Source organism: Macrobrachium rosenbergii, chromosome 13, assembly GCF_040412425.1.
Source record: "Macrobrachium rosenbergii isolate ZJJX-2024 chromosome 13, ASM4041242v1, whole genome shotgun sequence".
In the NCBI taxonomy this organism is placed as follows: domain Eukaryota; kingdom Metazoa; phylum Arthropoda; class Malacostraca; order Decapoda; family Palaemonidae; genus Macrobrachium; species Macrobrachium rosenbergii.
The window spans coordinates 37,972,960-37,997,981 of record NC_089753.1 but is presented as its reverse complement, the minus strand read 5'-3'; the positions used below and the strand labels follow the sequence as shown (position 1 = coordinate 37,997,981).

Genomic DNA, 25,022 nt, shown 5'->3' with positions numbered 1-25,022 from the left:
ATTTTTCTTATAGTTTCTGTGTTAGAAATTTTTTGCATGTACTGCATGATGTGCTGATAAGAATGGAATGAGTGTTGGCAGCAATACAGACATACTTTGAACTATTTTAAAACGAATCTTGTATCACAGTTAATGATGATAAGAAGAATAAAAATAGACAGTGACGTTGAGTCTCTGTGTAATTTTCTAATAAAAAAGGCTGCATGGTTAGGAAGCTAGCTTATTTAATTATGTTTTTGGTAATAGGAAGGTAGAATTATTTATTTTTGTTTTCCAATTTTGTTTCTGATAATTAGGCTCCCTTGGCAGAAAAAAATTATGGCCTCACTAAATTCAGAGTTCTTGCTCACTCATATTTCAAACTGTACATGCAGTATGCAATGAGGGCATTAAAAGATTTTCAGGAGTAAGCTATTACTGTAATATGAAATATGCAAGAATTTTCTTTCTCTCTCTCTCTCTTTTTAAACTTTTAAGACTTTCTCTGCTGAACTAAGGAAGAGTAAACTTCCTTAACTGTAACTTCCTTTCTGTGAAAAAGAAAAGCCAACCTGAAATCCTGTCATAAACCAATTTGAACTGGTATGGTCTTTGGTTCCTTTGAAGTGACATACAAAAACGCCCACCCTACTCACTGACCATTGACTAACATTAAAAATAAGAAAAGGACTGGAGTCACCTTATGTAAATGCCACAACATGCAGTAGTACTGCACAGTATACATTTCATGAACATACACCTAAAAAATTTGAGCTAGTCTTGTATTTGTTCTTTACATCCTTTTGCTGACCTGAATTAGTTTATGTTAACACTTTACAGTATATTAATGCTGATCCCTCAGCCATTAACTAAATTGTAGCATCTGCACTTTCCCATAGTCTGAAGATAATCTAGCAGGTGATGACAAGTCTACATTATGCAAACACACCTAGAGAACATATGCAATGTACATTTGATTACTTGCAGAATTCTTGTTTTTCCAGGACTCCATATTATTTGATGGACGAGATTCTGCTAGTCCACAGTGTGATAACACTGGTAATTTTACGTTAGTGCGTAAGAAGGAAAGTAGGGTTGAACAATGGGCTAGGTATTCTCAGGTAAGTTAAGTACTGTATTAATAATTTTTTCCGTTACATCATAATGCAGAATATACAAGTATGCTGCCTAGGAATTTGCTTGTGATTGCTGAATTGTAAAATGGTAATTAGATGCTAAATGACAAGTTTTTAAAGCAGCAAGCTGATTAACTTAAAGCAGTATTGTAAATTTCTCCAAAATTGTGTTCTGTCTCAGTTTACCCAACCTAGCATATCACTGTAAAGTGTACTTGTTTTAAGAATACATAGCTTTTTTTAGTATTAAAGTACAGTATTTGATATCAGGTTCATTATTTTGAGTTATGACATTTTGGTATGAGTATTTGGATGCCTAAACTATATACTTTTGCTTATGAAATTTTTTTTATATAAGTCATTTATTAGTGTTTCACAAAGATTTAAGTGGGTGTACTGTACTAGTTAAAGTGCTATACTTTGAAACTGATTTTGGTTAATTGTAATATTTAGTTGAAATATTAGTCATTTTGCCATAAAAGATTATGAGAATTTGAGTTTTCCATTAAGTTCTTTCTCTTTCACCTGATTTGTATTTTTTTCCTGTTAATGAATATTTCTTTTGAAATCATCTCTTAGTATGAAATTTCACCAGTGGAAACTGAGGTATGGATGATTATTGTGTCCAGGGATAGCTAAAGTAAAGTTAAATAAATTCAGTGGAATGAGTAAATGAAAAAGAAATGTGGAGTCTTTTCATAAAACCGTGTACAGTACTTTTGAGAGTAATTAGTCAACTTTCTCATGAGACATTTAAATGTAACTGCACCTCTTGTTACCAAATTATTGGAAATATAAAACATTGCATAGTTTTCAAATAATATTTCCATTGTCTTGAATAGTTAATATAAGACCTGGGTCTGTCTCCACTGAAGCAAAGATAGCCTCACACAATTGAGAGTAGAACTAGCTACTTAGCAATTGCGGTAAATTACTTAGGAAACCATCTTCTTTAGATATGCCTAGATAAGTAGGAAATTTGCCCAGTTATGTACTACAAAAATCTCTGTGTCCATGCCCTTAAAGTTAGTGATGATTCTGATGCCTAATGATAAAGCTCAATAGCTCCTGTAGACATAACATACATTAGATGCCAAGTAACTTATTTCACCAAACAACAAAGATTGATAGGGCTGCTTGGATCAAGTTTTCTAAGGTGCTACAGTAGGTTTCCCAATTCAGACCTTTGACTGGTGGCTTTGTCTATCTTTAAGGGTCTGAAGTGCTTTATTGTCAGAGAATATGGTCACGAAAAGGTGTATCTGAACATAAATGTTTCTCAGAAGTGAATTAACCATACAGTACTTAGTAGGCTTCACTATTATATATTCAGCATTTTTTATGTAAAATTTGCCTTAGTCATACTTTTTGAATGGTGTATCAGTTCAGTGGCAGGTAGTATTTTAAAATGATTCTCTTGTTCTGCAAATAACTGAGTTATAGGTCATAAATTACCAGATTCAACATGACTGCCCTGAGTTTCAAATTGAGAAGCATGACTGATTGAAACACAAGTGGATAGATTTATAAATAGTATTAAGCATTAAGATGAGATTAAAAGCTGCTTACTGTATATGTAGATTGGGCTTGTGGTTGGTTTTAATGTTAAGTTAATTTTAGATAGTTTACATATATAATTTTTTAAGAAGATAGTTTGATCTTAATGTGCATCATTAGTAAAAACTGGATATCTCTTTTTGGTAAGTTGATGGAAAGATTTAATTTTAGAGATTCTTATGGGCAAAACTTGAAAATTGTAAGCATTGCACAAATGGGTCATTAAAAGTTGGATATACCTGGGACAATTAAAGAAAATGAATCATGTAGTTGTTCTATAAAAGTATGGTTCCTTCAACAAGAGTAAGCATCCTTATATTCTGAAGTATTTATTGATTGCCTTTACCTAATCCCAGTGAAAAAACTTGAAGCACATGACTGAGAGAGATTAGATTACTCCTGGTGACATTATCTTTATGATAAAATTTTTGAGCGTCATATGCAGTATAAGGCCTGCCTTGCAGCATTTATAATAATGTATTTGCTTGTATTCCACAGTTCAGCATCTCGCAAGGCTCCAACATGGATATGATGTCGAGATCATTCTCACACCTTTCGTCTTATTCCACTGGTCTCTCTCCAGCCATGTCTCAGTCGTTATCCCATCAGTTAGATATTTTAGGTACAGAACCCGAGTCCTTTAGATGGGGTGATGGCCAGCACTGGGATGAAACACGTCCTCCTCTAACTCTAAGAGAGGTAAGTGTGACATATGTTTGGGTTATCATTGTGGATTATGATTACAGTAGTATGGATGTAGTGTAGCACTTAAAGTAACTATGAAATTCTATATAGAGTGAAGTGATTATTTTTAACAGGTTATTTATTATCCTTATTTCATTTTCTGTTAATGGATGATTGTTTATTCTTGTTTTTTTTTTTTTCAAACAGGTTGTCAGTCGGTTACGAACATGCTTAGAGGATATACAAGGCCAGTTCCCACAACTGAACACATTAGAAGAAGCTGTACTAGAACTTGATGACATGTGCAAAGTGAGTAACTTAGGTAACCTTTATATTAAAATATTCAGAATATTAGTTTGTTATTTTTGAGGCCTATATGAGAGATCCCCACAATTTTTTTGAGTTATTGGAGTTACATATTTGAAAATATTTATTTCACCAGTGACCCTACTTGTTGTTTGTGTATCCCTGTATCAGCGGTATATTGTGTACCTCTGTTCAGTTATATTTTGTATTCCTGTTTCAGTCACAGATTAGATTACTTATAGTAAGATCAACACAGATAGTGTTATATTGTCAAAAAGTATTATGTACAGTTGCGAGAATAGATTCTTAGCAATTTTGATACAGCCAGGGGCCTTCTTTTTCCAGAATTGTCGAAGCAGAAGGGATAGCAATACATCTGAAATTAGTTTATCTGTAGAATCTGCATTGGAATGCTTTGATTTCCTCAATGCAGAATGTGATGATGACTTTGAAGATGATAATCCTGATGTGAGTACTACCTGTACAGTAATATCTTTGCATTGTATAAGTTTTTGAATTTTCATCAGTCTGTTTAAACAATTGTTTTATCATTAAATTAATTTTCAGAACAGTTTTTATTCGATACCAGAGTTTTTTTTTTTATAGTATGGGTGTGTTTCATTCCTCCTGAATGTCCTTTGTGCCTTGCCTATTTTTACATAATTTTTTTGTTGGTAAGTGTAAGGTTCCATAACTTCATCATCATGTAAACAGAACATATAATAATCACCAAATGTATTTAGATGATGACAAGATCCTTCTTTCTCTATAGATTGCCAATTTTTATCTAACAGGAATGTGAAGAGAAACGAAACAAAGAAGCAATGGTTGTTATAACGCCTCCAGCTTTGCCTGATACCTCTCATTCCCTTGTCACTGGTTCTCCCCAGCTAGACTCATTCCTCTACATCCATCTCAGACATGCTCTTCAACTTTTGCAGGTTAGTAAAAGAAAAGAATTAAATATAAGCTGTTAAGATATCATACACTTGAGTAATTTTAAGATTATTACCCGTCATGTAGCTGCATGACTGTTCATCTTTTAATTTTCTGTCTCAGTACTTGTGGCTATCATTTTGTTAGCCAGAATGATTTAGTGGCCTAGATAAACAAATTTACAGTAGTAATAATATTGTAGTGTTTAACTTCATTTGATGATAGTAGGGGTCAAAAGTTTGAGAAGGGAATTATTGGGAAAATCTTAGTCATATGACAGTATTGCCATTCTTTTCTTGCAAGGTATAAAAAATATTTGTCACTTTAAAATGATTTAATGAGATCACTGAGTTAGATCTTGTCCTTAAATGTGAACTGAAGTTGGGAGCATAGTAGAATTGAAGGAGATAGACAGTTAAGTACTAAGAAACCAAAGGGAATGAGTGAAAAGTAAAAGTCAAAGAGCAATGCAGCTGGGGGCTGAAGAACTAGTGGAAGGAACCTTTAGCACCATCTACAGTTTGCCAATCAAGGCACACTTTGAGCGGTAACCTTTCATGGGGGCAGGGTACCAAAGAACTTTACAGTGTTATATAATTCAGATATATTTGACTTTACGTGATTGTAATCAAAGTAGCTCCATGACTCCTATTTGTCATAAATGTATGTTAAGAGTATGTTACATTACTAGAAATGACTATTTGTCATAAATGTATGTTAAGAGTATAATACATTACTAGAAATGTATGTTCACTTGAGAATTTTTAAGGAATGGTTAAAAGCTGATTACCCTTTCGCATTATAAATTTGTCTATCAGCATTCTAATAAATTCTCCTCATTTCAGCACCTAGGTTCATTTGGCCCCTTACGAACTAAAGAACGCCACTCCATAAAGCTGTTGGAAGAAGAAGGAAGACTAGTTGCAGGAATTCTCACTCATCGGCACAACTTTGATAGCTTGAAACCCCAACATTTGATTACTGTTCCTCATGTACAGGTATGTAATGTAAAGCATATAGCTTTCAACCTGAGTTTTCAGAAAGCCTGTAAAATATTAAAAATCAAAAAGAGATGTGTTGGTGTAAATTGTAGTTGAGGAATTGTGATACTCTTTAAAAGTATTCAATCCTGTGAAATCTAGACCTCCTAAGTACATGGAGTCTTTATATATTGCAGGTAACATTCTGAACTGAAGAATTCTACAGGAATAAATATCTTTAAACCAGTTCATATAGGTGCACAGAGTGCACCCTTAAACATTGAGAGACTGTGGTATAAGGAAGTGAGCTCCTTGAAACTGGACAGAGACCTGATAAACTAGTCCTATATATTTTTTTAAGTGGACCTTACCTCTCCATTATATAGCTTTTACTTCTGTATTATCTGTGGTAAAAGCTATATCATGGAGAGGTAGGTATTTAAAAAATAAATCTTAAGCATTTATATTCTTTTGTCGTAATTATTGAGAAGAGATATATCAGTTTCCATTTATCTAGATATAGTATGACTGCATCCAGCCTCATCATTGGAGGTTCTAAGACTGAAGGCTAGGAAGAATCAACCGGGTTTTCTCTTTGATTGTTAATAGGATTATTTTTAGGGACTGGTTTCAAATGCTTTATGACCTAAAGGAGGGAGTTAAGAGACTATAGTACTCCCCTCAGGGAAGTGATAATCATCTTGAAGAATCTGCTTGTGCAGTCTGTCCTCTTTCTTCTACAATGTTAGCAGATGAAAGGGAGAACCTCCTTGTAAGGAGCCTTACTACACCTTAACTTAGATAGTTCAGGAGGGCTGACCTACCTTGACCTCACATATTGAGGCAAAGTATAACCATCACATTGTATAATTGAAGGAAGATGTCAGGGTCTATTGATTGAAGATTGCACTCTAAAGGGTTTAATTTATTAGGGGCTTTCTTTGAACCATCCTAGATGGATCTGTGCTTGAGAAGAGAAAAGGAAGTATCTCAGCCCTGCGGGTTTTTCTGAACCCCCCATGAAAAACTTGTTGTTTAGCCTGGTCATAAATTTGGATTAAAAGAGCACTTATAGAGTCTGGATCAAAATATTGTACTTGCCCAGAGCAACTTGTTCTTCTCCCAAAATCAAATTCTATATACAAAATTTTCCTATTTCAGTACTGTATACAATTTTAATAAAACAGTTTGAAGTAATTCATGTTTCAATATCATCTGTTGCATTTGAAAGGCAGTCTTTAAATAGAGACTCAATTTAAAACTGAATTTGTAGTGCACATTAATTTTGATAGAGTTAAAAAAATTGTCCTGTTATGTACCAACCATATTATAGCATATATAGTAACGTAGTTCTCAAGCATGATTTTCTGCTGCTGTTTTTTTTTTTTTTTTTTTTTGAGTAAAGTACAAGTAGAGATACAGTAGTACTCACAAATATGTAAATTAGGATACATAATTGCCATGTGTATTTTGAACATTCAAGTACAAATGATTTAAGTTTAACTATTAATGTCTTTCAGGTACTTTGGGATTCTGTAGCAGGTGGTGATGACTGGTGTGTTCCTGGGCAAGCAGTAGTTTCTGGTCTTCAGCAAGTAGTATCATCATTAGTTGATCCTTCTGTCCCTGGGCTGGCAAGAAGAGGTAAGTTTTTCAACTTTTATTTTGTCCCATTGGGACTAGGGATGCATAATGATAATTTACTGTGAATCCATTAAGTAAAAATAGCCTTATTCCCTGAGAAATGGACCCCAGACACATCACTTAAGATATTTGAACAAAGAAACGTACTGCACATTGATTCCATTGGGCTGCTGGGTGGTGATGATACTAATTCTTCTCTGTGTCTCAGTTATATTTGGATGTGCTGCTGTACTTCCCAATACCAACCCATTGTTTTTACTGTTTTTGTGTTCTGCCATTCATAGATAAACTTTTTAAGTCATTTGTCCAATTTTGCCTGTCTTTATTCACTGTAGCATGAAGCCCTGTTTTCTTTGTTTTTTCTTCTTAACTTTCTCGTTTTCAGTCCCATGTCAGCAGATTTTAATGATTCTCTGTAAATTTCAGTAATTTTTGGTAATTGGCAAGTTATGGCAGTTCTTTCATATGTAATTTTAGTTCAGGGTTCTCTTTGCTGTGTATAACAGGCTATATAGCCTAACTTTTTGAGCCTTGCCTAATTCTTATCAGTGATATTTGTTTATACTCAGTAAAATTTTGTGCCTTTTCCTTTGTCACAGTACTGTTTGCATTTTGTTGTACGTACATCCTGCATCAGTTATAATTTCATGACTTTTTGTATTTGATGACCTAGTGTTAAATGAATTTATATTTCATATTTTTTTTTATGGTAATTGCAGTATTATTCTGTTATTGATTGCCTTCAGGAAATAACTTTATTAATCTTGCCTCAGTTTACTTATGCATGAAAGAATGGTGAGTCTTGTTGTACATTTATGTTTTGTACTTAAGTCTGCAGTTTTCAGGCTCAACTTCCCTCTTTCACCATGGAAGCCATTGCCAATAGTGCCCCCACTCTGTTTTGATCTAGCAGAAGTGGATGTTTGAGGGCCTGACTGACAACACCATTGCCATAACTTGCTTTAGGAATCAGGTCAAAATCGCTGCTTGCTTGCCTTAGAAATCTTTTCATGAACAGAAAGGCAAGAGGTCTCTATCATACCTCTGTTCAAACTAGGAGTTCACATCATCTTTGTGGATACTCTCAACAAGCTCATTAGATTCTTTTGTATGCAGACGTCTGTTACAGGTGGTGGGGACTTCCTTGTTGGTTTAGTTTGGCCATATTGAATGCCAGATTACGCCAATACAGTACTGTTGATGATAATTTGATCAAACAGCCTAGGCAGTAGATGGTTTGCACCAGTCCTGATATATCATGACTACTTTACATTGCTGCCATTTGGACAGTTGAGATGGTCCAAATGATTGTTCTTGATGTTGGAAACACCCAGATGACACTCATCATTCCATTTTGGCTAAAGTAGGAGTGGTTCCCAGACGTTCTAAATCTCATTGTGGACTATCCCAAGTCCCTTCCTGCTTGAAGTTTGTGGACTATCCCAAGTCTCTTCCTGCTTGAAGTTTGTGGACTATCCCAAGTCTCTTCCTGCTTGAAATTGTTTTCTGCAGCAGCCTCACTTCCCATGGTTTCACAGTCACCCAAGTCGCCACATTTTCATGCTGGGCAATAATCACTCATAGTCTGGGAAAGAGTGGCTTTTCAGATATTGATGTATAAACTGTCTCCAGTGCCTACACATCCTCTATCACTGCCCTCTACTAGGGCAGCTTGATGTGACGGTGCACAGTGAATGTACGCTTTGGGTTGTTCTTCTCGAGTAACTCTTCTCTGTATGGAAGCACCCGCAATGATGTGGTTAATTGCAAATATCATTATCTGTCATGGGGGGATTGGACTTCTGCAGAAATGTCTGTGTTCTCTTCAAGGGCTCATCTGCTTTGTTCTCCCTTCTAAATGGCAATGCAGCCTATGTATAATAAATGTTTTTGTAATAATGGTGGCTTTACAATAAAATGCATTTTTATGCAGACCCATTAACCATTATTTCCAGTGCCCTTCTCTCCCAACCCCTCACTCTTCAAAGTGAGAAAGGCAGATTAGAATAAGCTGTGTTTCCATGTAACCTGATGGGGGTTAGCTGGCACTTGCACAGTGATTTTTCTTCTTTCATTTCTCTCAGGATGGTGTTTTCAAATCTATTTCACATGCAATCAAGCAATTTTTGGTTTGTGGTGGTATGTGAAAACTTGTTTTATTGTAAAAATATTGTTTTAGACCACAAAGCGATGTAATACCTGTTGCAGTGTAATACCTAAGATTCCTTATCCCGAAGAATAATGGTAGCATAAATGAAAGAACTCTCTCAGTTAGGTAAGGAGTGGTATAATAGTTGCCAAAGCATTGCAGTTACAAACCAGTTCAGTTTTGGGTCAAAAGTTAAAGGTTTTTATAAATTAGGTGTACATTATGTTTTATTTAAGATAGTATTAGGTATTTTTTTTAAATACTGATTTTACTATCAGATTGATGGTTCAATTGCTTTTTCAGTTTTGGAGGAGATAGTTCGGACAATGACAGACAGTGAGGAGTATGATGGAAATGCAATGGTAACAGTAGGACATTTTCTTCATCATTTACATAGACCCCTCCAGCACACCGTCCCTTCAACTGCTCAAAGTCTCATTGTTGCTGATGATCTTCTTTCTGCTAATCCTGCAAAGTAAGTATAAGTGGAAGTTTAAATACAGTATAGTGTTTTTTTTATAAAATACTCTTATCTCTGGTGACTATCAGACAGATAGTAATCATTTGAAAATAAACAAACAACAGATACCAAATGTATTATTGCTTTCTAGCCAACTTTAACATATACAGTACTCTAGTTTTCATCTCTCATTTGGGAACAAGCTTTTTTTTATATATATATAAAGAGTTACACGGCCCATATTTTTCTCATAATTATTAGTACAGTTGAAGACATGACATGTTTTTTCATCCATGAACCAACTCTGTTTCAGGGTTGAATCTGCTTTACACCAAATCAAAGAACCAACAACTCTTCATATAAAGATAATTGGTCAGTTACTGGCAGGACCCTCTGAACTTCGTCATGTAACTACAAATTTCATAAATAGTCTTGCACATAACAATCAACTAATGCATATGGTAAGATGTCTTTCCAGTTTAATTTGGGTAAACATTTTGAATAGTTTTGACTATTTTCCTCCATACTACTTTATTAGATAGATTCTTTGCCTAAAAAGAACCAAGTTAACCATTGTAAAAATGTAGAATTTGCAAGATTGCTATTTCCAGGTACAGCTGTCTTTTCAGTGTACCTGTAGCATGCCATAACAATACTGTAAATGTATTGATGTGATTGATACATAAACATGGTGCCAAATAGCTGCTGGAAATAATGGAAGTACTGTAATAGGCAAGACCTTCTTCCATATTGGGAGCCTCTTGCTTCACCTGCAAAATCTCACAAACTGCTTTGTGTGCTGGAAAAGTGGACTCGTAGGAAAGAAATGGGGACAGAAGAGTCATCAGAAAATTAGTTGTTCATTTTTAATAAATATATAATGAAATCTTCATGAGAATTAAAACTCTCTGATTAAGCACTTATGAGGGAAGCAGGTGGCTCATGAACTTTTTTAGCTGTCATTTATACTGTACCCTGTTGACCAGTTCTGTTTAGAATTTGACACATTGTATTATTTCATTTACATTCCACTCCAGTGGGAGATTTTAGTAGTAGTTGTAATAGTAGTAGTAGTAGTGTTGGTAATTTTTTACATGAACCTAAGTGAAATACTACAAAGCAAGTCCACACAACAGCAGTTTTTTGGTATTGTGGCTGCCAGCAGGGTAGTCTTTGTTATTGAAATAGCAATGGCAAGTGTAGTGAATCAATCACCTGTTTGCACTTGATAATGTTTGTGTTATACCATGGAACTTATCCATGTGTGCATGGTGCATGTTGTCTTAGAGAAAATTCCCATCAGTTTAAATAGGATGGTGTTTTGATGATTATCCAATTACTATTGTGTTTACTACAAGCCCAGCTGCTATCATAATTCAAGAAACAAAATGTTACAACCCAATGGCCCCAACAGGGAAAGTAGCTTATCACAGAGAAGGACATCGAGATGTGAAGAGTATTAACAGTAACAGATAGTTTCATACAGTATAGTCTGCACGGTTACAGCATCTTCATGTACATAGGGAGCACTTCATAGGGAAAGAGGAGCACCCTCACAGATATCATTTCACTCACTAATCTTGATGTAAATGCCAGCAGGAAATAAACATTGTAGATGAATATTTGTGCTAAGACAACAGTTTTCCCTTCGTAAGGGGTAAGTGCCATCAGTGGTGCACCTCAAGTGGTGCATTGTAGGCATTACTCAAGGGTCTTTCCAGTGTCCCATCGGCCCCTAGCTGCAACCTCTTTAATTCCTTTTGCTGTGCCTCCATTCTTATTCTCTTTCTTACATCAGACTTTCCACCCTAACATTTGTTTCATAGTGCGACTACGAGGTTTTCCTCCTGTTACACCTTTCAAACCTTCTTACTGTCAATTTCCCTTCCAATGCAGAATGACCTCATAGCTCCCAGCACTTGGTCTTTGGCCTAAATTCTAGATTCTATTCTATTAACAATTTCCTTAAAAGACTGTGTCCATGTGGTTAGAGGGTGGGGGTGTTTTAGATCCACAGATACACAAGAATTTTTCTCTTCCAGGCTGTCTGTTCTATTCTGGTATACATGAATGATATGCTTTTCTGATCATGATTATGTGATGTTCCATGGGACTGTGAATACTTAGGCTTGGAGTAACTATCCCCAGGGGGGGAAAGACTTATCTATATCTGCTGACAGCATCAGCAGCTACAGTCTCTGTTCTTGCCATGAGACTCAGAAGGGATTTTTTTTTTTGTATGGTGGACAATTTTCACTTTACACAATCACTATTTTTGCCCCATCTTGCCAGTTTTCTGGCTAACATCCAGGAGGTTGTCCGACCTCAGGGTAATTGTCCATCTTGTTAAATAGTAGGAAGGGATGTTTATTGTTTTGATCATTACCAACATTATCTTATTTGATTTTCCCATTCTCTCCATTAATATTTTTTCTGTTTTTTATTAATTTTCATCTGGTTCAGGTTGTTACCCTTTCTCCATGTGCTATCCATCTAATTTCTCCTCCACTTTACATGACCCAGAAGTGCATCAGTGCATATATCTGTCAGACTGCTTGATCCGGTTGGGCAGAGTCATAAAATGGATAGTGTGTGCTTGAGACTCACTGCCTAAAAACTCACCAGCTAACTGTCCCAGCGTTATCAAAGAGCCTTGCATAAATCTAAGTGAAGCAAGCTCTTGGATGGAAGAACTAGTTTCCCCCTGTTGAGAACATCCTTGACCATGTAATGCCTTTTTGGAATGAATCTGGTTCCTATACCTGCTTTGTTGGCCTTGGTCATCACACTCACTGCCTTGCCTCTTAAGAACTGCACACTATCTTGTAGACCTGAGAAGATGGCCTTTTACTCCACAAACTTTATATGACAGAACTTATGCTATAAAGATTACTCTATGCACCCATCAAACTTCGTCTTGCAAGAACACATGCTTCAGGTTCATCTTCATTTAGGTGGTGGACAGCCATGGCCCAACGTGGGTTTTTGTTGAACCTTGCATTTGTAGCCGGGCTTGTTAGTCTTGTTGGCTTTGGCTAGGGAAATAATAGACCTCTTGTCTGTTGTTTGGGGTTGGGAGGGGGGTGAGCTTTAGTTCCTAGTGATGGCAAATGTCATATCTTGTTCTTTGATGAGCAATTTTGTGGGGTCATGAATCTTGCTTGAAGAGGAAGAACACTTGCAAAGCCCTTTTCTGAGCACTGCCTGTCCCTGTATGCCATTAGATTACTGTTGAAGGCCCCAACACAAGTGGTGTCATTATCAACCTGTGTATTCAATTAGAATAAAATTCTCAAGTGGACTTGTCCTTAGAAGTTCCGTTGTCATGATCATTGCTCCTGATTTAATCAGTTTTCTTGAAGCTATGATCATCAGTCTGTGAATTCCTGTTTATAGAAACCCTTTTTAAAATATCTAAGTACAGTTAATAACCACAATATGTACAATGCTTTTGCCAAGTCCTGAAAGGAAAGCCCACCATCTACATTGATTTTCTAAATATACAGTATGTTTATGAATACTATTAAAGATGCTTAAAATCAAGGAGAATCATTATTTTTGAAAATGCAAAATACATTGCATAATTCAAAATGGTGCCATACAAGGAGTTCTGCAGAGAAAAAAGTATAGGTGCACAAAATATTGAAGTTTATTTTGCAGCTGTTAGATAATAGATAACAAGCATACTTATCGTTTGAGTAAAACCATTTGTACACAAACTTCACAAAAAACTACCAAAAATGATTTTCTTTATCAGATTAAAATTTAAATGCATTGCATTTTGATGATAACACATGTCAGTTAAAATGACAAGAATGGTGAATGAAATTTATGCAAAAGCACTTGCAATACAGTCAAGGAATAAGGAATTTTTGCTGACAAAATATGAACTACTGTATGCCAACTTTGGTAATAATGGATGGTAAGACCTCCAGTCATTCATGGTAATAATGGATGGTAAGACCTCCCAGTCATTCATTACTGTTATTCTGCACTTTACCAGACACTGAACCATGAGTAAAATTAAATGCTTGTGGTATGTACAGACTCTATGTTTACATGTTGCATCATTTACATGGGAAGTACATTGAAACAAGTAAAAGTGAAGCATCAGTGGGTCGTGTAGTATGTAATTCAAATTTTAGAGAACATATCTCATTTGTATAAACAATACTTGATCTTACTTACTCTTGGATAAACATTACAGATCTTACTAAATAACTAGTACAGTACAGAAATTTATTTCATTTATTTTTAGATAAACTGTATGTAATGTGTAGAGTTATATTAAACAAGATATTTTTTTTATAAAACCATACTTTTGTGCATTTTGCGGAATGGAAAATAATTTTTAAAAAATATATAAAGAATAATACACTGTGCCCTGTAATGGTGAGTTACTTGAAATGATTTTGTAATTTTGTACATTTTAGTCTTAATAGTTCACAGTTGCTACAACAGGTTTACTGCTAATCAGTGGCATTGCTACATTCACAATACATTAAATAAATATTTTGTGTGTTTTGAAAACAAATCTTAACAGTTAAAGAAACTTTGTCAGAATGTACATCATTTTCAATTAAGTATAGAGTTTGAAGAGCTTTAATTTAATAAATATAATCTAAACTTTATTATTGATAAAGATAAATCCTTTGGGCCAATGCTATGAGAGCTAAATAAATAAGCTCAGTGGTCTGGTTAAACTAATTAATAAAATAATGATAATATTAATAGCAATAATAATTGGAGATTTACCTCTGGTTAAACTAATTAATAAAATAATGATAATATTAATAGCAATAATAATTGGAGATTTACCTTGTTTCAGGTTGTAGAGTTATGCTTACTTCTACTAGAGTCAACTCGAACTAGTGATCGTGAAGCAGCAACTGTACTTCTTGGAGTACTGGCACCCATTGTCCCTCCTTCAAGCACTGAGACAAAAGGAGACTCTCAGAAACTTTTAGGTAATAAAAGTTCCAGTAAATCTAAGAAACATTCCCACACTCACAATGAAAGTGCTCCAGACTGGCCGCAACCTATTGAGGTTCTGTCGTTCCTGCAGCAAAATGATTCCAGTGGAGAAGTTAGAGAAGCTGCAAGGTCTGGTCTTTTGAGTTTAGGAACAGAAGGGCAGACGGCTTTACACCAAGTTCAGCTTTCATCTCATGGATTCCAGGGAGTAGAAGTCAAAGAGAAAACAAAATTATAAAAGACTACTTTCTCCGTGATTTTGGGGTGATGAGTGGAGGCATTGTTTGGGGATGACGCAAAAATGTCGTAGTTTGCAGTTCATACAGAAAAAAGACTGATTTTTTGTTAAAATAAATGATTAAAGATGAGAACTGTGCAATTTATTTTCTATAACTTTTCTTTCAGTAATATTTTATTTAATCTCAATATATCATGTGTGACATGGTAAGGAAGGCAGTGCTAAACACAGACTGAAATGTATTACTACTGTAAAGCCTTTAGAAGGCTTGTGAAAAACACCTGCTGTAATTTATAACCTTGGCATTATTGCACTTTACTCATACCTCTGCTATTGTGGGTTAGTTATGGCATAACTGTGGCTGTAATTGTAATAAAATATGCTCATTGTTGCAATATTTAAAGGTTTATCCATGTCAGCTGTTTAATAATGGATGCTACCATTGATAAAGATTATTCAAAAGTTTTCACTTGATTAGCTTAATACGTCAAGCCATGCACCCTTTAAAGGGTACATTTACATTTGGAACTTGGCCAAATGTGTTTCTAGATTTCAGTGAAAGGAAAGCTTATTTGAATAGCATCTTTTTTCGAGGTTTTATGTATGAATGAGAGTCATGAGGATTTTCTGAATTCACAGTACAGTATTATGTATCCTGCATGAGTCTCAGAATGTTTATTAATTGTTCTCCCAAATCCTTGTATGGTGCAATAGTTGTTTAAATCTTCTGGAAAACTTTGGTATTTACAGGGATCATACTTCTGTTGATGGGACACCTTAATGTATGCAAAAAAAAATACATATATAGATGGAAACCTTTTGGTATTTAGAAATTCTTAGTTGATGGGAAATAGTAGTGTTTAACACTTCTCTTGTTGGGGAATTATTTGGTAATTGCAAGAATCTTATATTTGTTGATGGATTACTGGTATTTATAGGAACTTTACTTCTGTTGCTCAGAGACTCCTAATAATAACACAGTTCTTACTTCAGTTAGTGGGAAATCCTTACATGCAAGATTCTTCTCTTGAGTATAGTGTCATGTTATCATGTTATCTATGGTAGCCAATCATTAATGGTTGCAAAATTGTTTGCATCAAAAATTCATTAGATGATTTCTGTGATTCTCCTTAGTTGTGCATAGAGGTGTATGTAGCAAATGAGAACACAGTCTCTATAATAAGCCATTTTCACCCAGGCAAAAAATTAAAGGTGTTTAATATCCTCTTCATTGCTGAAACTAATACCATGATAGTTGAGGAAGGGTTTGTGCACATGGTGCATTGCGCTGCTGCCTAGCAAAACTCTGTGCTCAATATTTCCTCCTTGTCCCTTTCCACTGGGCTATGCGCCTCATCCCAGAACCATAATTTTATTGGTGTTATCATGGTGTCATCGCAAAAAGTATACTCTGCCATTTTTTGTATAGTGCATATGTAAATCTTTTCTTGTACAATAATCAGTCTCTTGTTTTTATGTTTATTAGTTTCAGACTTGTCTAGTCCTATTAATTGTAAGATTTCATATATTCTAATAATTCCTGCCATAAAATTAAAAAGGGAATTATAATGTGCTACAGTTATAAGCTTTTCATACATTCATACATGAAATATTTGGAGATAATGGAATTAACCATTTAAATTCATGATTTTTGAAAGTTAACGTTATTGTTCTATGTTATATTGTATATGTTTATGTATGTTTAATGGTAAAAAAATGCCATGTTGTCTCTGTACATATTGTATGTTGATATGTTTACCCTGTATATTGCTTCTCTTCATATATGTGGATATATTGTACACAGTCAATTCAGAAGTTAAGAAAACTCATGAAACAATAGTTTTTAAATTCTTCCTCTATAGCATTGCTTCTTTCGTAGAAAAAATGACTGTTGAACATGTATAATTTCAGGAATATTTTCTCTAACCGAGTGCTATATGTAGGCTGTACAATTTGAAGGTCATTAATCAGTTGTAAAAACTGTAAAACTTGAGAAATTTTTCATTACAGTAAATTTTAATTGCAAATGTTGCCAACTAGTAACTCAAGTAGGATTATCATTTTTCTCATGAATAAATATGCTAATTAGGTCATGATATGCAGTACTGTATTACGGACAGTTGTAGCAGTTTTTTAGCAGATCAAAAAATATTTCCATTGAAATAAGTTTCTGGTACTGAAGAATCAAGACACACTCCTGGTTACAGTAAATTTTGCCTACAGATGGACTCAGAGTTTTCCATTAACTTGCAATAGTATTACACTGTCTGTAGGAAATTTCATGACACATTTACTTTTGCTGCCTTTAGAAAAATGCCTAAGACTCCATATATTTTTCCTACAAGAGTGTCATGGGGCCGCTTAAGATATTTACATACAATAAGTATTCCTGTTGAAATTTCTAAACAGTTTCCCCTGTGTTCTTTGTTGGATGTGATACACATCATGAAAATCAATTTACTGACTTTATAACATGCAAGGTATAAAAGGATATCTGGCAACTGGCACCAGTGCTTTACAAGAAATGCTTGTGCAACCTCTTACCTTCAGGTACTCCAATCTTCATTTTTTATTTTTATATGATGAGAAGTTGCTAATGAAGACTGTAAATGCTCAAATTCTCTTCTCCCCAAAATCAAACCACTCCTAGGCTGTGTATTTAAGAAATCTAGAAAAAAATATTTTCATCACTAACAAATAGGTAAAATTACATAACCAAGGCTACATTATAAAACGACTAACTCATCAGCTATATATAAATGTGAAAAAACTCACAGTAAAAATATGAATACCAGGTGGTCTGTGAAAGTCATCATCGGGACAATGTTACCAAACATGAGATAAAATCCTTCAACAAATAGCTAGCATTTGCTGTACAAAGGCCACAAAGTAATAACATTGTAAGTGGCCAGAAAAAATATGGTTGTTTTACACATTAGAAATGGGATATGCGACATACAACTTGCCATTCAGTACCCTTGTAATAATGAGAAAGTTCAGTTTGAATCATGAGAGGAAGTGGGCAACAGATAGAAAGTAAATATGGAAAACTGAAAACACTGAAGAAAATAAAGATGGCAATGAATTGCTTGGCAAAAGATCACCTGTGAGTGGCGAAATGACAACACTAATAAGCTGCAAGTTTCACTGAGAATGGCTCAGCTTGCTTTTGTAAATGATGTCATTTAGTAATAGAGGTTTCTGGTTTTTATGTAGCTGAGTAGTTTTAAAACGTCCCCACTAACGGGCAGCAAAAACTACTCCAAGCATTCTTAGAAAATCATGAACAATTAAAGCAAGTTAATGGGAGTTTCCAACAGTATGTATAAAATTACCACTGTCATCTATGAACTTGACCTGAAAAGCAGTTGACTGATTGAAGAATGGCAAAAATTGTCCCTAGTTACAGGTAGAAATAAAGAATCAGTCCATAAAGGACATCATTACATGCATTCAAGCAGGAAATACCTATCATTTGTAGCAGATTTCATCTTTGATTCTTGACAGACACCAACAAAAAAATTGCACTGTATTATATTCTTGCAGGGCTGCTATTATGACACGAAAATATTTCTCATTCACTCACTCGGAAAAAGGCTTTACCGGTAGGCTTCGTGAGGCCACGCTCATGGCTCCAGAGTACTATTCAAACTCGCCGCTCTCACGACCCCACTAGACAATTTTGGTGGCCTTAAAACGTCACTATAATGCTTCCTTACCATTGGCTATCTGATTTCGCGTCATAAAGTGGCAACCAATCAGAGAATTAGCTTTTGTTTTGGTCCTGTATGTGGTTGCCTTGGACGTTTGACTTTGTTACTGCTTAACTGGAACTCGGTAGCAATACATTTTACGTAATATTTCGGATTTGGACTAAAATTTATGGGTATAATGGCTTCTTGTAATTCAGGAATGTTTTGTGTATTTCGTAGTGAAGGAAAAATGTTTGGCAAAGCAATGAACAACTGGACTCGATTCAAAAGTGTATGCCAAAACGTTTGTGTTAGCTGTTTAGTGCTGCTGTAGTTGTCATTGTAAATTTTGTCACGTGTGCGTTGCTCGTGATTCAGTAATAGTTTATACAATTACATGCCAGAGTATAATGCAGGACAACTACTACAAAAGTAAAACCACACAAAATTGTTTTCAGTCTCTTACGACCTTCGTCAGCTCGTTTTGACAGCTGGACATAAACACACGTGAGTACAGGTCTTCGACGCAAAAATTCCTTAGGCCTACTGCATACCTTTTTATTTAGTTTTAGGAGCATATTTAGAAGAATATGTTTATTTTAATTCATTACTATTTTAGGAAATAATATATATTATAGGATTGGCTAGGTAATTTCACTTGAAAATTTTGATAATACATTTCATGCATGAGCAATACGCATCGCTTGTGACATGCCAGGATCTTCATTTTCAAAGCAGTGAACGAACATGCAGAGTTATAAATGAACACACTAAATATACGAGTGACGCTTTTTTGTAATTATGTTTTTATTTTTGTGTGTGTGTGTGTTTGTGCACGTCTTTATGATTGTAAAAAAATGTTTTCTCTGCCAATCTTTGGTGTTGCCTAATACAGTTGTTATTAGTACTGAAAAGTAACTATAAAGACATTTTATGGTCATTCAAAGTAAATTTTTAATTAATTTTTTTTTCAAATTACCTCAATTTTATCATTTTCTCACATCAGATCCTTTGCATTAAGGATAATTTGTTAAACTGTATCAGAATATTCAAAGCATTAGCTTTCTATTGATATGAAACTTCACATACTTCAGAGTAGTTCTACTTGTCAGAAATTAAGATCAAACACAAACATCAAGGATTGGTCATGGCAGTAGTATTATATATATATATATATATATATATATATATATATATATATATATATATATATATATATATATTATATATATAATATAATACTACTGCCATGACCAATCCTTTGATGTTTGCATATTTCAGTTAGGCTAAAAATTATAAGTCCTGAGTATAAGGGTTAACAAACTAAAAAAAAAAGTCCAGCCCACATACTATCTTGCAATGTTGGAAAATTTCAAAACCATAGAGTGTAGTCTAGTGATTATGGATGCATTAGAAGAATTATAAACCATGACATTGGATATCTGTCTGGAGGATAAGACACGAGTCGGCTGAAGGGGAACATTTAAGGGTGAGCCATCACCTTCCATGTTGCCATAAGGATATCTCTGAAAAAACAGGTATACGGTAATCCTTTACTGTATTTGTCTGACATTTTATCGTCGTAACTCTTATCAGTGGCTCACTATAAAACTGAAACCTGAAGCTGTGCACAAAAAATATTGTCGAAAGCTCTTCAAAAGGCTTGAACGAAGTCGTAAAGCTTTGGAAAATTACAGAAGAAAGCGAAGATGAAAGATGCCCCTTGCAATCAGCTCGAAGGGAAGTGGGAGGAGCTCCTTAGAAATACCTTGAGTGACTCATGAACATTACTCTTAATAAGCGAGTTCCGGCGTCAGTGTGTTGATTGTTAGGGGAGGGGATGGGAGGGGGAAGGGGATGGTGAGTGGTGTCTGAAGTGGGACTCCCGGTAAAAGGTAACTGGCTATGAATGAAAATAAACTCGTCCTCTCCTGCTCTTCTGTCATAGGTCGTTTCGTGGACGTATGGGGTCAACATGGGTCGTCAGTCATACGAAAAAAAAGTCAAGACATTCTTTGTACTGCGAGAGACAGACAAACAGAGATTGGTTTAATACTATAAAATAAAATCATAAGAATTACGGCCATGTACACCGTGGGTATATCATTTTCCCTGGTGATTTATGTGCTAGGGAAATGTGTTCAAATAGAAAATTTGACTTGATAACATTCACACAACAGAGAGTGATATAAATTCACCTAGACTTATTTACAGAACACTGAATCAGATTCTCTGTCCAGCACCTTGCCAGTGGATCAGTATAATCCTCCCAAATTCAGAATCAAGATATAGTCTTTCAGCACACGTATATTTGACCCGTTTTAGTTTCACATATACTAAATAAAACTTGAAAGTATTCAACAAATCTTATTCTAACAGTTTAGTATCTATGTCTAATTCGTAACTTGGTCAAGTTACCTCTAAATTACTAATTTAAAGATGTAAACTACCAGTGCAGAGCGATTCCGGGGTGTAACCTGTCCGTACATAGGCCTACATATTCTGAGAAGTAAGCTATTCATAACGAGGCTATTTCGATATTTAAGCCAGCCTAATTGTACGGATCTATATTAGAAGGAGCCTTTCTTTCTTGTTAACTATGAATAGAAAATGATCATGAAACACAAGCTATCCAAACAGTGTAACCCAGAAACTAAGCAAATCCATATACGGTAATCCAGAGGTCTCGTGATACTGATAGCGACCGTACAACCAAGACATTACTCACTGAGACGATGCGAGATATATAATTTGCTGCTTTATTACATTCTGTAATGGAACTTTGCACACACACACACATATATATGTGTGCGAGCGCGAGCGTTTGTGCTTGTCTGGCGTCAACAACTAATTACCTAAGAATTAATGTTTATCAGACATCGATATGACCTAACTATCAGAAGCCAGCACTGTGATGATGAAATAATGAAAAACGGAGCTAAAAATAAATTTAAGAATAATACTGTTTCTGCCTCGGCTTTCCCGGAAGCTGCTCGCTATCCAATTTGAGACGGACAAAAATAACCTGAAGTCACTATGAATGTAAATTTAGATGCACCCGAAGAGATCGTTAGATTCCCTTCGTCAATTTCGTCTCCAAAAATAGATCTGCCTTTCTCTTAAGCGGATAAAAGCTGTTATGTATTTCTTCGAAACGTGCTCAAAACATGAGTTCACCCTTTCCCCCAAACCCTCTCTCTCTCTCCGCTGGGTATTATATACGTCAGCAAATCAAACATTTTCCAGTCAAACGTAAAAACTGGAAAACGAAACCGTTACCCAATAATGAAAAGAAACCAGAAACTTATGCTTCTGATGGTAAGCCAAAACTGCATCTTTGCACTTTCATTACCTGATGTATCCTACAGAAACAACATCCGGCAGTTATATATAAACACCTCGTCCATACCGGCGTTAGAACGGCCATCCAGGAAATCGAAGCCTAATCCGTTTCGTCAACTTTTGATTTTCAAAATTTGCTGCAAAAGCAATATTCGGAATTTGTTTGTGGGTATGACACAAAATTAGACTTCAGGATGTCACCCGGAAGATGAATTCGTAGCGTTAGGCCTAAGGTTCCGGATACTGAAGTAATGTGCATTGAGTTTGCACGGGAAGGGAAAGTTATTTTTTTTTTTACTGCTGTCTTGATCTCGCCTTGTCTAGAACGCGGGAGTGAGAGGTATCGCTGCCTTTTGAAGGACAAATTATACGAATCAGGGAAAACAGAGGAACTGAAATGAATCCCAAGCGTGGCAATAAAAAAGAAATGAAAACGAAACAATGATTCACCAGTCATCGCTTTGGAGCTAAGATTTTTTTTTTCCGTTTTGTTTACGTGGTAAACAAATCGGCTTTAATCCCAGTGCGCACTAATGGCATACAGCTCTGACAGTGGTGTCAAAAACAGTATTCTGAATGAGTTCATTCTTTGCTTTAGTATAGATACAAACAACAACAATTAGGGGTTGATGGTACAGCAGCAATGGAAATGTAACATAACAACAGCAACATTTTAATAAATCGTAGACATTTTTTATATAAGCGAAAATAAAAAAAATGGATTGATTTACCACTAAGCCGATAAATGATCGCGGAGCGATTTTGAAGTCACTTTTCTATGAAAAGTATCACATACCGTAGGCTTACTTATCTTTGTAGTATCAGAGAGAGAGAGAGAGAGAGAGAGAGAGAGAGAGAGAGAGAGAGAGAGAGAAATACAACAACAGCTCATTTTAAAATCAAGAGAGAGCCCTATTATAAACTCCACAATTTGAAGTGATACAGGGGGAGACAGAGACATGTAGTATCAAATAAACATCTTGCTTTGAAACATGGAGAGAGAGAGAGAGAGAGAGAGAGAGAGAGAGTCTGTGCCTGTGCGTTGGAGGAGTTCTCCCTTAAACTCCAACACCCCGTGGCCGTGGCATCTGACGCTTATGAGCATTGCGGGTTCCCTCTATCGTCCTTAAGTCGAGCAAACAGAGCCTAATCCCGTCCCTAAATACATAATGCGTTCCTTGACACTGACGTCTTAATTGTGCAATCATTCAACTCTGGCTGACGATTAATTGGCAATAAGTAAGACCTGAGAAGAGCGTAGTGATGCGTTCGTACAGACAAATCTCACATTTAAGAGTTTTCTACGCACTTGCGCTCGAGTTAGCTTCTCCGAAATGCCAACACCATTCCAATAATTATGTAAAATATATAAAGGGAGGAAATCGGAAATAAGCAAATTATAGCAATAATAATACAGTACAACACGGTTTTAGGAGCTTATAAATGGGGTACCATAAACGAATAACTGGCATCTCGCGGGCAACGAACGTCAGATGCACATAACCCAAGTTTTGCAGCATCAGTCGCGATGTATCTCCCGTCCGATCGTGTCTGTTGTGGGAGAGCTCCGACTGTTTTGATCGCCATTCAGTCCACGCTGTGGAAGAAAAGGAACTGAATTATAATCTTGCTTAGATGAAACTGAGAATGAAAGACTAACACAAAAATCAGTCGGAGAGCAACTGGATAGACTACGGGCATACTGACCCAAGTAATTTACGCTTATTTTGCATGTTGTTATGAGGAGAAAGCGGGAAATGGATAGAGCACAAGGAGTAATTTATCATGTAAATACATTGCTGACCACCGGGGTGTGAAAAATATAAAGGACCGCGTTAACCAGAATGAATCCCGTAGGCTGCAACCCCTGCGACGCGCAAATCTGCATGACGACGATTTAAGCGCCCTGAGTTAAAGAGCATCCGTTTAAGAAGAAGAAGGCGGAGGAAGAGGAAAAAGTCGCCAAGGTGAAGTTCCACCTTACGTTTGACGCCCACTCGAGTGTTTGTTAAACCTCAAGCTCCGTCGGAAAATCATCCCACTTCCCACCTGTTGAGCTTGGTGGAGATAGAGGTGGGGAGGGAGACAGAAGAGGGGGGGTCGGCGCTCCCCAACTCGCCTTCCAGCCACCTAACTACCCCCGTCGCCTACACGCCTCTTTCATCAGAATCTGAATATGCCATTCCTTTCATGTCCAGGTACGGATTCTTTCATCATTTATCGTTTATTACGAGTTGCTGTTGGGAAGATTACCGCTCAAGTGAGTTTGCGTTGTCAGAGTGTTTGGGGCTGATATTGACCGTTTGTTGTCGTTGTGGTAATATAAATGGTCACGAAAAGAGTGGTTGTGTAACGGACATTACATGTGTGTGCTGGCAAAGATCTACTAGCGCTCATTCTTGTATTCGTTATGAACCGACTTCGTTTTTTTTTTTTCTTTTCATCGCAAGTCATTCAGTAGGAGTAAATATGAATATCAATTATGAACAGATCACCCCGTGTTTTTTAATGCTTGTGGGTTTAAGAATTAATAGGCTAGTGCTATTTATGGATTTATATAGGCCTATTGTGAAGTAATGTGAATTAGTAGGCTAGATGCCTGGATATATTCACCGGCATATCCATCCAGGGAGGGTTCGACACCCCAGCGGGACAGAACAACATTATTTTGGCCCATTGTGACTTTTAGCAAAGTTGTTAATGGACTAGAATGGGTGGCACCTTAGTGAACGGCATGGGTCTAGCATTTCCATCTCAAAATACGAACTTTTTGAGCCAACCCCACCATTTTGAATATATATATATATATATATATATATATATATATATATATATATATATATATATATATATATATACATATATATACTGTATATATAATTCTTCAACATTAGTCAGTTTTCCTTAAGAGTAACTGCTTAGTCGTGAATGTGCTCCCTGTGCAG

General features: G+C 35.8%; 2 protein-coding genes across 24 annotated transcripts in view; both read left to right on the top strand.

Annotated features, from left to right (window-relative positions):
• The window catches only part of LOC136845208 (rho family-interacting cell polarization regulator 2-like), a 440,509-nt gene extending 423,629 nt beyond the window's left edge, over positions 1-16,880 (top strand). For 12 of the 21 annotated variants that reach the window (XM_067115266.1, XM_067115270.1, XM_067115268.1 and 9 more), the window contains 10 exons: positions 984-1,100; positions 3,171-3,371; positions 3,564-3,665; positions 4,008-4,130; positions 4,457-4,603; positions 5,444-5,596; positions 7,099-7,222; positions 9,675-9,846; positions 10,145-10,292; positions 14,660-16,880. In XM_067115266.1, coding sequence (XP_066971367.1) covers positions 984-1,100; positions 3,171-3,371; positions 3,564-3,665; positions 4,008-4,130; positions 4,457-4,603; positions 5,444-5,596; positions 7,099-7,222; positions 9,675-9,846; positions 10,145-10,292; positions 14,660-15,043 — 1,671 coding nt within the window. In that variant the 3' untranslated portion in view covers positions 15,044-16,880. The remainder of the gene's footprint in view (positions 1-983; positions 1,101-3,170; positions 3,372-3,563; positions 3,666-4,007; positions 4,131-4,456; positions 4,604-5,443; positions 5,597-7,098; positions 7,223-9,674; positions 9,847-10,144; positions 10,293-14,659) is intronic. The other 9 variants (XM_067115274.1, XM_067115275.1, XM_067115263.1 and 6 more) reach the window with 3 other exon arrangements.
• A 1,934-nt stretch (positions 16,881-18,814) lies between these two features.
• LOC136845211 (serine/threonine-protein kinase SBK1-like) overlaps positions 18,815-25,022 on the top strand; it is a 29,970-nt gene continuing 23,762 nt past the window's right edge. For 2 of the 3 annotated variants that reach the window (XM_067115277.1, XM_067115280.1), the window contains exon 1: positions 23,599-24,275. In XM_067115277.1, coding sequence (XP_066971378.1) covers positions 24,254-24,275 — 22 coding nt within the window. In that variant the 5' untranslated portion in view covers positions 23,599-24,253. Of the gene's footprint in view, positions 19,243-23,598; positions 24,276-25,022 lie in introns of those variants that run through there. The other variant, XM_067115281.1, reaches the window with a different exon arrangement.